This window comes from Lepisosteus oculatus, chromosome 15, assembly GCF_040954835.1.
Source record: "Lepisosteus oculatus isolate fLepOcu1 chromosome 15, fLepOcu1.hap2, whole genome shotgun sequence".
NCBI classification, from domain to species: domain Eukaryota; kingdom Metazoa; phylum Chordata; class Actinopteri; order Semionotiformes; family Lepisosteidae; genus Lepisosteus; species Lepisosteus oculatus.
Window position 1 is genome coordinate 25,667,039 of NC_090710.1, and position 16,486 is coordinate 25,683,524.

General features: G+C 38.8%; 1 protein-coding gene across 3 annotated transcripts in view; it reads right to left on the reverse strand.

Moving 5' to 3' along the window:
• The window catches only part of LOC102684029 (ankyrin repeat domain-containing protein 10), a 46,797-nt gene that overhangs the window by 22,959 nt on the left and 7,352 nt on the right, over nucleotides 1–16,486 (reverse strand). For all 3 annotated transcript variants that reach the window (XM_015364152.2, XM_069178980.1, XM_015364149.2), the window contains one exon: nucleotides 12,837–12,928. In XM_015364152.2, coding sequence (XP_015219638.2) covers nucleotides 12,837–12,928 — 92 coding nt within the window. The remainder of the gene's footprint in view (nucleotides 1–12,836; nucleotides 12,929–16,486) is intronic.

Consider the following 16,486-nt stretch of genomic DNA (forward strand, 5'->3'; position numbering starts at 1 on the left):
TGATGCAGGTTATACATTGAGGCACAGATCAAAGCTTTCAGAGCACCCCACTACAGTATAGTACAGAGCAGTACTATCACAAAAAAAAACATGAATAAGAATTTGCACATCACAAGAATGTTTTTCCTTTATGAGGGGTATTCTGGGATCTTGGTGGTATAAACCAATAGTAAGAAAAGCAAAGAACAAGAGCAAGCATAACATCAAGCAGAAACAGGCTTATGCTTAAGATTTTGAAAAGTTCTGAATAACATTTTTTCCCCTGTACAGCTTTGTGCTTCATTAGATGTGCAAGTTCAGACTCATCTCCAGAGATGCAACTTTGGGAAAAATATCACCCATATTATTTTTTTGTACTCTTAATTAGAAAAGTAGAAAATAGTTTTGCAATTGCAAAAGAAAATAATTGAATCTGGTTTTAAATAACTCTTACTGTGCTAGACTTTGAAAACAATAATCCCCACAATCTTACCTTACCAAAAACAGATGGTGACAGGTGCATGCAAAAAATGCATCATAATATAGCAGAAAATTGAGTGATCAATGCTTTATTCAGTTTTAATTAGTTCTACAACAAATTACTATGATTCTTCTTCATTAGTTATTTAGAATGCTTTTTGCTCCCGTTTTATTTCAACTAGACCTTACCAAAGCAAATATCTTTTAAGTGCTAATTAATTATTGTAAACCTGAGCTTTATCACCATTGCACAAATAAAGAAACCCTATCTGAAATTTAAACAGAAGGTTTTTCGTTAAGCAGACTATTAAAATAATCACAAAAAATCTGGATGAAGGAACATGAATCAAGATATTAAACCATTCCATCTTCTGAGTAAACTGCAATTTTTTTCTATATTTCTTGTCAAAACTCTTTTCTCTCGGTGTTTATAATATTGATACCAATGCATTTTGACACTCTGCTAGGATGCTGGCTTTCCGGATCAAGAAGTGCAAAAGTGTAAATGAAGCAGAGACGATCCCTTTAGAAAATGATTTAACATTAATAAGTTGAGAGCAAGGCTTGCAGTTTTAAGTGTCCCTAGAGAAAAAAATAAAATTCTACTGGTATTATGCCCATCTTCATTGTCTTGCACTTGCACATGTGGCGAATTTGTCACACTGGAGCAACACGTCCTGGAGATCAGCATGTGATCCAAGGGACAGCTAAGTATGGCATTTACCAAGAGAAGAATGTCAGACTCTTGACTCACTAAGACATCACCAAGAATTACGGCTCAAGGCTTAGGATTCAGGGTTTCCATAACATAACACAACAGTGGTTCTTTGGTGGTTTTTATCAGTCCAATAACACGTTGCCTTGTGCTGCAAGCGGCAATCACGTTAGGGGTCTCAATCGGTCACCTAACGGCAAAGCTCCTGCCGTGTCCGTTCCCAGCATTTGCGTGGAAAAACAATCTTCCACATCAGCGCGGGCTATCTTTCTGGATCACCGCTCCCTTTCCCAGAGGGACTGCTAGATCTTCCATTGCGGTACCAGATGCAGGACGAGCACCTCCTGTCTGGAGAAATGGTGCTGCTAAATTTCTATCCCTCTTGAAACGGACCTTCTTCCTCTTGAGCTGCTTGATAGAGAAATCAAGGTGTCCATTTCCAGCACACACTCCTGAAGTAATTTCAATGCTTGCTCAGAGCTAGAACGTTTAAGATCAGCTATCCACCTTCTCGGGCTATTAAATGTCGATCAGGCTGTCAATGTGTCAGTACGATTTCCTTTACTTGTCAAACTTCATGTTCCTTTTTGGCGTTTTTCAATGCTTTGTTACAGGATTTCAGGTTTGAAAGACATGTAACTGGGCTTTCAGGGTTAGACAGATTTATGAGAGCAAAAAGCATTCCAAGACCGAATTCTAGCGGGCATTTTCAGAGGCCAGGGTGAAAATGGACTAAATACCAAGCTAGAAATGTTTTCTCAGTTAAGGGGTTTTGTTTAAATAATTTTAAATACCAAGCTAGAAATGTTTTCTCAGTTAAGGGGTTTTGTTTAAATAATTTTAAATGAGAGATTAGAGGCTTCTCCCAACCCAATTAGTGATTTTCTTCTGAATTTTATAAAAACCTTATTTAGAAACAATGTTGTTCTGCTAATTATTTTAAATATCTTACCAAAACAATTTTGTTAATCTTTTCATTTTTCTTAATGTGTCTCTTATTTTTTCTGCTAACTGTATCGGATGTTGCGGAGAGGTACCAACAGGGACAATGCAGACTACATTGTATCAAAGCACATTAGAAAGTTTCAGACAATGTGTAAATTAAGTACTGTTCAAAAGCCTACTTATGGGAGAAAACAGAAAAACAGCAAAGTTGATCTAATAAAGGCCAACCTAAGAGGTAGAACAAAAAAAGAAGCACCTCTTTCAGGGAATGTTGAGAGCTGGGAAAAAGCTGTTTGCACATATTTTACAGATAGAAAGGGACCCACGACATCATGACCGCTCATCCTGCGACACACAACAGCAGATCAGGTAGAAAAGCAAGAATTTGTCATTTTTGAAACATTAAGGAGGAACTTCAAATGGGCCAGATTATGCCATTTCTGACTGAAATTCAGACAGGACAACAGGGCTGACACAGCTACTCTTTATAATGCATCACAGGATCTTTAATATCCAGGTACACAAGACTCCGGTTTACGGTCTCTTGTGAGGGACGCTTCCTACGGCAGTATTCCCCATCACCAATCTAGGGCACTGGACTGGAAACTGGCGAGTGGGTAAAGTGCCATGTTCAAGGAATACAATATGCTTCAGTGGTCCAGAATTCAGAAGAGATTGATTACAATCAACTAACATCGGAAATGAAACAACCAAAATAATGGAATATATATATACCATATATCCAAAAAATAAATACTGACAAGTTATTATGAACAGGGGGCAGAGAACCACACAGGAGAATGCTGTCTCCATAACGGCACCATTAGGGATGGCAGGATAGAACACAAGGTCTAAGGATGATTACTTAAAAGATGGAACAAAAAGAAGGAAAACCGCAGAGGAGGGATGCTTGCTGGTAAGAGATCTTTTCCCACCAATGAGAATCGAAACCAGACGTGAAATAAGTGACTTGCAACCCATTTGGTACAGATGTTATAACGACACCAAACAGGAAAATACTCTCAACAGGAATCAAAGGTGAAAGTTATACATGAAGTACCAGACTGAATGTAAAGAAAGAGTTACGGGAAACCTATCGCACTGAAGAATAACAGAAAAGTTCACGATTTGACTGCAATAGATGCTGCCATTCGACGACAGCAATGAAAACTGTTGACTCAAAAAGAGGTTTTTATTTCACGGTCACTTTAAAAATAGCAGTCATCAGGGAAGTAATCATTATCATGGCAATCTAGTAATATATAAACAGGGTCAATTAACATTGATCATTTAGTAGACTTTTGAACAGTACTTTGATACACAATTGCAGTTAAATGTAATACATTTTAAAAATACAAGCTGTACAACAGGCTGTCTGACAAGCTTCCAAATTTAGAGTTTACAGCAGGAGTTAATAAAAATAAGCATGCATCCAAAATTTGGTACTTCTAAATCCCAGCGTCTGGCAGATAAAAGGCAGATCCAAATTGGGAATTCTCAGTGAGGTGACACAAATGCAACTGACAAGGAACTCTTGTGTTTTTGTACATCAGCTAAAAGTGAACAAGACAGTCTATAAAATCAGACTTGGCAAAATCAATACACAACTTTGCATCTTTGAAATTAGTGCAGCGGTGAACCAAGTTATATTCAGATATTTGTTGGCTTGAAAAAAAATGTTAAGTCTTCTCTCTCAAAGGCAGTAGCGTATGGTGAGCTGTGGAGTATTGTATCACTGCAGGCTTGCATCACCCCTTGGCACAGAACAATGTAGTTATGGACAGGTTCAGGTCCAAAAAACGACACTGTCACAGTAATTAGCATAGATCAATGGCACATGCATCATTCAGACCCAACATTCCCCCCTCTGAATTAAGAAGGGAAAGGGGATGACTAAAAAAGGATTCAAGTGCTATCCTGTAAAGAAACAGGGCAACACAGAGACTGAAATAAAATAAAGGAGTATTAACAAAGCTTTGGGATTTAGAAGCATCAGAAATGATGGCATCCTTAAACCTTCCTGCAGAGTCACCTTAAAAAACAGATATATTGGATACTTCTTTACTACTTCTTATAAAGCAACAGTTTTAAGGTTCTTGTTGGTTCCTTTACCATCTGACAGAACTCTTATCTACCAACCTGCACCGGTTTCGAGACCTGTCTCTGTGGGTAAGGACACTAACCAGTGGAACACGAAACCTCCAGAGGAAGTCTGTAACTTCAAGAAAATGGTTTAGCACAGTAAGAGTTAAGTAAAAAATAAAACCTCTTCAACAATTTTAGATCAGAATATTGGAATGCTAGGGTCCCTGCAACAGAGTTCCCTTTGTTTAGTCAAAAGTTGAAATCTCTGTTCAAAGGAGGGAACTGGCAGAGTACAGATCATTTGCGTAATAAAATTTCCCATTAAAATGTCTAAATAGTAACCTATATTTTTATGGGTTTTGCTTTTAAATGAGGGTTATAAATGTGATAAATACTGAATGGCAGAGAAAAAAAAACAAGGGAAAAAATAACAAAGAACATTATTTTATTCCCTGACTATTCTTATGGTTTATGCGCATTACCTTGTTTCAAACTCAACTTTTCAGTTTATTACCTTCCACAATGTAAATTACGTACTAAAGCTGTTAAAGGAAACAACAGTGGGTCACAAAATACTTTGACATGCTTAAAAACTGACTTTACTTGCAGTATTACTAAAATAATAAGAGCAATAAAGACAACTCTAAAAATATACCAGATATAATGGCTAATTCTAAAATGCACATTTCATCATTCATATATACATTTTTGTAATGGAAAGAAAAAAAAATGTACATACCAGCAAGCAGGTTCCTAAACCAATACAAACCTTAAGAGCTGACCAGCTGTCCAAATGCCATGTATCTGTAAGAAAACATCCCCTCCAACAACAGTCGGCACCTTTCATTTTGGACAAAGGCACGGCTGAGAATCTTAAAGACCTACTGTAACAAGATTTATGATTTGAACCAGACACTTAAAAATCACAATACTACAGTCTTGGCTTCCTTGCCCCTTCTTGTAACAACAAGTAACGATGCAATTAAAAAGAAATCATTGTTTAAATAAAATATCCCTATGACCTTATCTGTTTAAGAAGAGAAAAGGTCTCACGATTATAAGGGGGGATAAAAAGCCTTTTCTTCAGTGTATAAAGAACATGTGCCACAATCTTCACTTTGTCACATTCAGGAACTCTGTATTTCATGATCTAGATCCACAACCTCACAATTCCATTGGGCCTCAGACAAGAAACGAGGATACTCTTTCTTCAAAGGTTACACTTGTCTATGGTTCCTCCTAGAAAAACTGTACAGATTTGACACCCTATCTCAAAGCATTCCCAGTCTGCCACAGTTTTGTTTCCTCCTGTCTGATTAAATAAGTGAAATATTCTTCTTTAGCACTGTCATAGCAGATGTGTATGTGTAGAACTGGCCTTAATAACAAAATTCCATCTCCTTCTTCCACATTTAAATTCCTCCTCGCACAACAAAAAACTGGGCCTTGATACAAACAAAATCATCTGGTCCAAGACTTGTTTCCTGGGAATCATTTCTTAGATGTGCTCATATTCTGCATCACAAGTAATTCAAGGAGAAAGAGCACCCTCACTTGAGCAACAGTTCTGAGGCAGAAAGAAGGCAAACTTAACAATACCTATATTGTTAAATAATTAGCTTCTGGGTGTGAAAAAATTAAACAGTAATCATTCAGCATACTGATCAAAAGGCCTTTAAACCCTTGCCCTTCAATAAGGGTTTTATTACTTAGAGACAAATGCCGTAAAAATGATTTGTTGTATTGCCAATTGTAAAAAAAAAAATCATATTGACCTTTCACTAATATTATCCTAAATGCAAAACGTCTACAGTCGGGGGACTAACTTCTTTTCAATGTGGCAAAATTGGACAGATTGCATTTTAAAATAACTGTGTAATGCGATTTAAAAATCCACCTGTACATAAAATTTAATAAAGTAATTTAACAAAGTGGGAAAAAATACAGAAACTGGAGATGAAGTGAAGTCTTTATAATTATGCAGTTAATTAGTACTTCTGGTCAATTAACCAACTTAATTTTTTTTTGATCTTCTGCCTTTAAAAATCTAATTCCAACGCCATTTTGTAATGTTATGCCACTGACGAGTCATTCGGCTCTTCTAGCTCGTCTGGTTGCGAGTGGCCAATTGACCGAGGAATCTCATCCACCTGCGACTTCGAAAGAAGATGGTGTTTCAAACTCAACCCAATGGCTGGGTTGCATGTTCCATATTCTTGTAACCCTTTGTGTGAAGAAGTGCCTCCTGTTTTTGGTTTTAAACACACTCCGTCACAATTCCCACTTGTTTCACTGTTTGTTTTGAAGAAGCCCACTGCGTTGACTTTGTCAATGCCTCAGGGGATTTCGACTACCCAAGTAGAAAAAGGACTTCACCATTCACAAATATCCAGTGTGTTGTGTCTCTATAGCTTCTTACACATTGTGAGCTATCCTGCCTGCAATTAACACCCTTTCAGCTCCTCCAGCGACACTAAGTTGGAAACTTGTCATCAATCAGTCCAGAAAAAGGTAATCTTCTGGCTAACTTACCACCAAAGGTGAAGTGTTGATTCCTGTAACTGATATCTAACAAATTCATGTCCAAGTAAGAAACAGAATTCACCTAGTTGTGTTCTTGCCTTTATAATCTCTCCCTCTAATGTTAATGAGAGTGTATGGGAATATTTTTACATCAGTCTATATAGTGAGCATATATTAAATTATTGTATAGAATTTTAAATTAGAAGCCTCCATAAATAACAGCAGAATACTCTATACAGTCTTTTAACTGCCTTTATTGATTCTATGAAGAAATGGATCACCCCTGCCAAGCACTTTAGCTCTGATTTTGAGTATTTAAAAGAATCCCATCACAGAGAGAGCTTACACATCTTAGCAAGCTGTGCATTTATGGAAACAGATGAAGAAATGTTTCATTCAGCATTTCTGTGCCATGAGACAGTCACAAATCACATTTTGATTCTCTAAGTGTTTAAGTAATTTAGAATACATTTTAGACATTGAAATACCATACCTTCATGTGTTTCCACAAAGGCATACATATTGAGCATTCAGCTCAATAGGTAGAATTAACCTGTCCATCCAGAACCCCATGAACTGTAGGACTAATCCTTTTCAAATAAGTCTAAGTGATTTGAAATGAAAGTTTTTGGTATCTGCTAAAATAGTTTTCATTATACTTCAGTTCTCCATATTATAACATTCGGGAAGGAAAATAAACAGCTCTTTGGCAGCAGCTATATTAGCCTCATCTTTATACAGTGCTTATAGAAAGTCTATACCCCCTTTCAAAATTGTCTCTTTTTGTTGACTTATAGCCTAGAATTAAAAAACATTTTTTTAAATGTTTATTTTAATTAAATAATTTGGTAGAATAAGGGTCTACCCGTCTTACCTCCTCTTTAAATAGCAATCCTAAATTGGCTCAAAATCACAGAGCACATTAATTGGCAACTCACACATTTCAGGATAAATCCAGGAGTTCCTTAGGTTCGTTCTGCCGGGTAGTGCATGTCAAAGCAAAGACTCAACCATGAGCACCAGGGAGCTTTCAAAAGAAATTGGGGACACAGCGGTGGTGAGGTGCAGATCAGGCAGTGGGTAGAAAAAATTAATAGGCATTGAAACCTTGTGAAGCACTGTCCAGGGGAATGTTTATGGTTCCACCTTACCTAGATCAGGTATATTGCCAAATCTAGGTTTGCCAAGCTGGTAGAGACCTGTCTCAGCAGACTCACTGAGGTACACAATGGCTGCCAAAAGTACTTCTGTCAGGTATTAACTCAGGGGGTGGAGGCTTATTCAATTATATTTCATTTTTATAACCTTTTTGCCCCAATAAAAACCTTTTCCCCTTTTAAGCATGGATTTCGGCAAAATGTGAAAAGGTTCAAGAGGGTATAGACTTTAGAAGTACTGTTTACTTATGGATGAAAACATGTACATCTTTTGCTTAAAGTTTAAAATGCCAGGTGCTTTAATTCACACAGGTATTACAGATATGGGAAGTTTCTGCTTAAAGCCCATTTTCAGCCACTAACATCTGAATCTAAAACTGAGGCAGAATGCGAGTAGGGAAAAAAATCCAAACATCTTCTGGAAAACAAAAGCTCAAAATGAAATATGCAAATGTCTTCTTATTACTACTTTGGAAATACCTTTGTAAATAAAAGCATTATTCACTGAAATAACAGAAGGGTTATAATCCTTTTCACTAAAAGGTGCGTTTGTACACCAGCCTCCTCAATGCCACAACACATTGGCCAAGGGTGAAGACGTGTCCTTATAAATACTAAAAAGAGCTCAATTCAATTTAGTTTTTCAGTTTGAACATAACTAAACTATTCATTTGACTACCAAAGAAATTAGTGTTGTTCAAGGCCTTAGTTTTATGGAAAACATTCGTTTTCTTTGCCAAAATTGACTTCACAGCTTGCCAAGAGCCAGCAGCAACCTCAATTCCACACGGAATCAGCCGTCTTCATAGTGCAAAAGAACTAGCGAACTGCTAACAGTTCTGTATGACAAAGGTTCTTCAGTGCAAGTGCAAAGCAAATAATGTCAACTGTGAAACTCTGCATCTGCAAAAGGAAAAGCTTACCACCACCACCTTAAGAAGCCCCCTAAGATCTAAATCCAAAAGCTCAGCCCTCTTAGTAAAATTCTGGTAAAAGCTGCAAAGAGTAATCTTGTGCTTTTCTAACTGCTCTACCGTGAAGGTGCCGACTGTTGGGAAAAACAGATAAATGGCAACTGGCACTTACTGCAGGTCAGCGTCCTCCTCCATACCTGTATCACTCGGCGTTTCAGCTCCTTCTGTGAATTAAGTCATTTTCACCCCACACCCTTCTTTAAAATGTACTGATGTCAATACAGGATACTACACAATGAGATCTATCATGCATATCATCTGCCTCTTGGCTTCAGTCAGCTATTCTCCTGCAGCCACAATGGGTTTCGCATTGGGGTTTACAGGCCTGTTCTTACAGTCTCAAGATGGGATGGGCAACTCCAGCTCTCTGTGGCCATAGTCCTGCACAATTCTATGGGTACCTGTCAATGGGCGACTGCTTCAAATGTAAACTTTTAGATGCCTACAAGCTGTTGAATGAAGGAAGAGCTGAGGTGGAACGAAAATGAGCAGACGTCATGGCTCTCAAAGGACTGCAGCTGCCCTGGTCCCGCCTGGCATGTGCAGCACTGAGGCTGAAATAACTCTTCACCAACTCCTAGAAAAAGAAGCCTTTTCATTGACAAGATATTGCAGAGAAAGTCAATATGCAAAACACAGGACGGCATTATAAAAGACAGCTTACACGGGTGTATGGAAACAAAAGCAGAATAAATAATCGTTAAATTGTCTATTTGATCCTCAACTCCCCCACCCCTCATTGCTTGAGTCCATCAATGTAAAGGACAAGAAATGCTGACAGCTCAAATATTAACAAGTGACCGCCCGTTTTAAAGAGAGGTCACGTCTTTTAGCACCAAGCACCCATACATGGTGGACTATTTACAGCTATTCAATTTTGTCCAGTTCAATACTGGAAACTCAATACTTGAAAACCAAACTGAAACGTCTCTTGCAATGAAAACTGGAAAGATTAGTACTGAAATTGCAAGTTTATTCCAGGACACTGCTGCACACTACTTGTCAATGAAAAAGAAGACCTCTCCAGAGCGGTTTCTAAGGGGAGCACCACATGTTTCAAGTGAGGAATGCATCACTTACTCAGCCCCAGTGCTGACAAAACCAAACTCAGCACTCAAAAACCAGGCATGGCGTACTTTTTCCCCAAACAAAACACCTAGTGAAATTTTACATTTACAGCTTCATCATCACATTAACGTCATCACTTATAATGGGGGGAAAAAATAACTGCAAGAAGAAAATGCCTTTTATAGTACTTTCAATTCATACATTTTTTCAGTACTATGCACGTTAAGGAGAAACCAGCTTCTGTGTGCACTACTTGTCCGTGTGTGCATTAGGCTAATCCTGTTGCTGAACAGAGCTGAAGTTTGTTTGTTGATTTGAGAGTAGATGGTGAGACATGGACCAACCATGTGGAAAACAGGAGGACTAAATTGTACTGCATACTAAATACTTTAAAGCAACTCCTTCCCTTGTGGTAAATTTTATCAATAAAGGGACATAGTTGTGGATCATTATGAACTTTGGAATAACTCATAGCAACCAGTACACAGTAACCTAACATAAGTGCAGTTATGCCTTGTGTAGTAAGGCTGGGCATGACTCTAAAAACCATTAATAATTTTCATGGAAAATTTCCATGACCTAGCTCACGTTTAAGGAGAAAAACTTTCAGCCAGCTTGGCTCCGTTTAAATATTTATAATAACCTCAAGAAATACGAAAGAGAGGTAGGACAAAAAAGTATGAAGGACAAGTTTGTTTAGATTTTGAAGGGTTTTTATATGCTTAGTTTTTCCAATTCATGGCTTTTATATGAGAGCTAATACTTTTTTGCCATTCTAAATGTCACCCATATTTTGTTTTGCTAAATACTTCATAGCAACACAAACATATCTCCAGAAATCTGTACTTTACTAAATTTCACATGCTTAGAAAATTGTCGGCAATCTTTATCTGAAACGTATCACAAAATCCCTTTTATTGGCCTAGTAGTGATGTGGGAAAATTGAAAAACTCCATACCTGATTAAACAAAGCTAACCAGCAAAATGTACTGAAAAAATGCACAAATGGAAAATAAAGGCAGGGAATCATGCCTTGCAATGAACACACTCCATTATAAGTGATATCTGTTGATGTAACCCATGTTAAAAATCAAACAAAATTTGGGCCATGCACATTCTACGACGACCCAAAAGAACAAAACCTGCAAAGCCCTGAGGCCAGTTTCAATCCCAGGATTTGACAAGGTAATGACAACTGCAGGCAGAAGAATAAGTGACTGAGTTAATGATTTAGAAGGCTTATAGTTTAAAGCTTCTGTCCGCAAATTTAATACTCGGCACTTCATTGTTTGTTTTCATATTCGAATTTTTTCCACAGTTTATTCAGTCTAAAAGGAGTATAAAATAATAAAAACATCTCCATCAAAGCAACTTTATACTTTATATTTAAAGCTACATGTCTGGTCACACTACTCCAGGATATGTGAAAGATTCGAATTTAATTTTACACATCATTCAAAACAATGACTGTGACAAAAAATGAAATCAGAACATGGAAACAGACAAGGAAACTTTGTCTCGTGACCAAAAGATCTTTAAGCAAATCAATTTATCTGTGGTTATATACAAATATTACTTTCCATGGTTTAAATACAGATTGGATTAAAGAAGTAATTAATAACACATGGTATACCTTAGGATTTTGATCTATTTACTCACACAGACATCATGTTAACCATGTCAGGCCAGCCCTTACACAAAATGACCTCGGCATCATCATGTGTGCTGCGATAACATCTTGCAGGCTTATCACATAAAATCAATTAATCTTTATAACTGTAGTGCTGCCACCAATTTTGTTAAGGGCGTGGTTTAATACTTTACCCTGAAAACATTACCAAACATAAGCATTAAACACACAAAACTGCTTTTTATACAGGTACACCAGTCATAAAACTAAGTCTCTCATCACCATTCCCCAGAGTTAAAAGAACCTGCCAGCTTCTCACGGTACCGGAGAGGAACTATAACCAAATGAACTGTCCCGATTGTTTCCTCTATTACACCCACCTTTGAAAGGGAAAAACGTTCATTTCACAAGAAACAGCCAATGTGTTTCGTGTGAGGAACATTCAAATAACCTGAATTTCAAAGCCTGTAATCACAAACAACAAATGGTGTAGTAAGTAAAGGTGAAGTCCATGCTCAAATTCAGACATTCTGTTAAGCTGTCCTCAGCTGTGCTTAAATCCTAAGAGCCAAAATGTGTTTCTTTCTTTATACATGTCAGCATGGAATTAACCTTTAGTTGTTCCTACACACTGAAGCCTCTTCCCGGTGTAAAATAGTGGCAGAATCAATGACTTCGGAGTTCTTGTACTTCTCCTTATCCACTACCTTCAGAAGCAGGCTGGAGTCTTTCCAGGATTGGGAAGAGACATGGGCAAAGCATCTCAGGGATAGATGTTTAAAGAGAATATTATTCTGCAGAAAACAGGATGTACCGCATAAAAATCAATTTTGTCTGTTGTGCTGGTAATATTTTTTACCTTTTTCAGAATACAGGTAGTTAATCTCAGCGTGAGTAAATAAAATCTTTTTCCCCCAAAAAAATGCCAATTGTAATTAAACATTTATGAAATCTTTATCAGTGCGCTGCAGCCAGAATCAAGGATGCTTCTGCCCGCATTTAACAATAAAAATGAAGAAATGTGCATTTTCCCCTCTATTAAAAGTAATTAGAATTAGACACTTATCAGTGGGTAAAAAGGTGCTTCTCAACTATACACAAATTCATGCAATATTACATTCTAAAAAGTACTTCACAATCACCTTCTACCAGAAGAGTTTAACACGTAAGTAAAATCAATACAACATGTGTTAATCCTTAAGAAATCATTTCATTATGGTTCCAGAACTAAGTGATGAGCATCACAGTGACTGTGTGCATGTTGCACTCTCAAGACTTACTCTGCTTTTGCTCCTTGCAATAAAAGAGCATTAATACACTCCATGCTGCCAGAGCGGGCTGCCTTGTGAATTGGGGTTTCACCCACGTAATCCTGCAAAGAAAAGACAAACACTTTCAGGACCCAGCTGGTGTTCCCTTTGAGGACCGGAGCGCCATGGTGTTAGAGGGTGGCTGCTCTTCCCAGTTTGTCACTTCTGAATGAGCTTGTCCACTTTCACCTCTGTTGTCTGCCTGCTGTCTAATTTCACCCATACTTCTATTGGCAATACTCAACATTGTAACTGCGCTGACAACCGTTACATGCGGATGATGCATCACATTTTTCCAGCCTTATGTGCTAACTCTTCTTCATAGACCTGGTGCTCCATCAGGGTATGAAACCAATTTCTCCATGTCTGTAAAGGAGAAACCCATCTGCCTGCCTGCCTTTCCTCCTTTCCCATCCCAGTGAAATATTTTAATAATATTTTTAAGCTGGTGGATGCAGACTTGAACGGATAAACACACTGTCCCAATTCTTTACCTTGCTGTCTGTCCCTGTGAGGACCGGGCTAGAGACTCCATACTAAAATCTCTTCTAATATGGAACGGGAAGTCACCATGTGCCACCACCATCATCTTTTCGTATCACAGTTCTGCAAGGGACATAACTCTTCCACATTTTCAAATTGACTTCTATTCCTTTGTTTTGCAAGTCAAATAATATGCATGTCTGAACTGTCAACAGAAGTACCTGGAATGTCAATGCACTACATATAAAAAGTAGAATGCCAACAGGCAATACACAAGGGCTTCAATAAAGCACAGATTCTTTGCTTGCATTAAAATGTCCAAATCTGGCCATTTTTGCTGATTGGAGAGGATAGTTCAGCACTTCCAATTATAGATCAGCAGCTGATTCTTATTTGACAATTTTGCAGTATATCCTTACAGATCTTTTGCTGCCGATAAAAGCCATCTTTAAATTATAAGACGGACAGCAAAACAATGGTTAAAAACAGTAAGGTCATGGAATTACGACCCTGTAGGCTGATCTTGTCAAATTTTACAAGCTAAACAAGGCTAGCCCTGGTCAGTACTGGAACAGGAGACCTACAGGATAGGCCAGATTGCTGCTGCAGGGAGTGCTAGTTAACCAGTAGGTGGCACTCTTCCCCCTCAAGCAGAATTTCCTCACCAATGCATGTTATAGAGACAGTGGACATTGTGCTGCAGTACGTGCTGGACGTTGGATAACTTATCAAACTGAAGTCCTGACTACCAGGTTACTAAAAATCTTATGGAATTCTTTGAAAGAGCAGAGATGTTTACTCCAATACTGGGGACAATCAGCAGCCTAAAAGTCCCCTGTAACTAATGATGCAGTTTCTGAGTTCTTTTGCCATGTAGTGGGGCTGCTGGTGCACAATGGCTACTGAACAGCTTTGTTGATGGATTACGTGGGTCCCTTCCAGTTTGTAATACATTGGGATTCTTAAGAATCACTATTCTGTGAACACTGCATGCTTTCCACCAAATGTATGGCACCTTAGTTGTGTGAAGAGCCAAATCCCATGTTTCAAGATCACAAAACCGTATCGTAAATCTACATCACCTGTCAAAAAGCAGACCTTTACTCCTGCAGGTGTCTACAACAGGGTTGCCCAGTGCTGGTCCTAGGGGGCCAGTAAGTTTTTGAGGTTTCATTTCAGCTTGGCTCCTAACAAGCTACCCCAGTGTGTTACTGGCTTAAGAGGACTGATTTAGCCGCTTCTCCCATCTCTTTAGGCATTACTGCTTTTAACAGACCTTGAAAACCTGCAGACACACCACCCCCCTGGCACCAGGACTGTCACCTCTGTGGTAGGAGGAAAAACGTTCCCTTTTTCAAACCCCATGTCTTGTCGGGTGGCCATAAATACTGCACCATTAAAGCAAATTAGTTACTGCCCCCCTGACCAGGATCCCTGCCTCAGGGGCTGCAGTGCAGAACCGAATGGCGATTACTCTCCATTTGCTGGAGTGAAAAACGGCTGCAAAATCAGCTCTGCACAATGACTGACCCCAGGAGACAAGGAGCGTGCAATTACAATGGAGTCAGGCCTGGCCTTGCTCAGCTCCCCATCCTTCTGCGGTTCATCCAGTACAACGGAAAGAAGATATAACTCCATCACTGCTGAAACACTCAAAAACATATACACTGCCCCAAATACATGGAGTATACATGGATCAAATAACACTTTCACACTTGCAGTCTTACCTGACATGGGGATACAGCTAAAAAACACCTTAGATGAGAAACTTACCTTTAAAGTACAATTTATTTCTCCACTGTAACTTAAAGCAATGACTTTCACGAAACTTATTTGGCGCAACATGAACTCGCTAATTTCAGACAGACTTCTCAGAATTGATTTAAATACTTAAGGATGCACCTTCCTCACACATGGCCCCTGTTATGAGCTCAGACAAGCTTTTCTCTTTCGGCAGTCTGAGCATTTTCCAGAGCTAAGGGGTGGACTTAAACTGCCTGTCTGAAGAAAGAGCCCGGGTTTCTCCTGTGAAGCCTTCTTGGCTCCAGACCTGCAGCTGAGCCTTTCTAATTGGATTGACTTGTCTCACGGCCTCAGCCATTTTCATTTGGAAACCACAAACCGAGCAGCGGGGATGTTTCAGTTTGACCCTGGCATCCCTAATCAAACTCCACACCACAGTGTACAAACCTTACGTGCCAGTAGGACACAATCATCCCACTAATAATACACACTCGTACCCCGATATCCGAACCCAATGCGTTCCTTCCTGTTCGAATGGCAGGAGATCGTAAATCGAAAATAAAAATTCCATTATTTCTTGTGGGGAAAATTCCACCCCATTCCAAACCACAGACAAGTTCACTTAAAAAACACTCTAAACATATCATACCTTACAGACCATTAAAGTCTGTAGCAAGCAAGCTTAGTGAACAATGCAGTTCTACTCTAATAAGCCAACTATAGCTGTAAAATAATTGATGATATATCATATTTACATTTTTCATTATCCTATCCAAGCGATCGACTAGAACGATGTGCCTACTGTTGTCGACTATTACGCCAAAGAGTTGCCAAAATACATAAAATACTTGAAACAAGCAAACTCTTCCTTAAGGCCCATACAAAATATCCACAAAACAACACTTAATAAGAGCACAAGCTGGGATCATAAACAAAGCACTGCTGCCTCATGGCACCCTTAGCCACAAAGCCTTGTGGCCACGCAGAAACAAGCAGCTGTTCGGTGGCGCTGAATTCAGATGTTCTCGGCAAAAGTCGGTCACTTACAAACGTCAAAGTTCGGATTAGGGAAATTTTGTTCTTATAACGAATTACAAGGTACAAATTCTTCACGCTCGGATTAGCGAAAATTTGAATACCAAACGTTTTTGTACCGGGGAACGAGTGTACTATGAGGTCTATGAGAAAACAAGTCACTAAAATGCACCTAAACACCTGAGTATCTTTAACTGGAGTAGCCATGGATGTACGATAGGCTAATTGAGCCTTTGCTCAAGGAAAAACTGCTCATTCCAGGCGAGGGCTGCAGTAACACGGACTTATCCGGGAAACACCGCGCACCAGGCAGGATAACTCCCGGGACAGGAAGCCAGTCCATGGCAGGGAGCAACCCA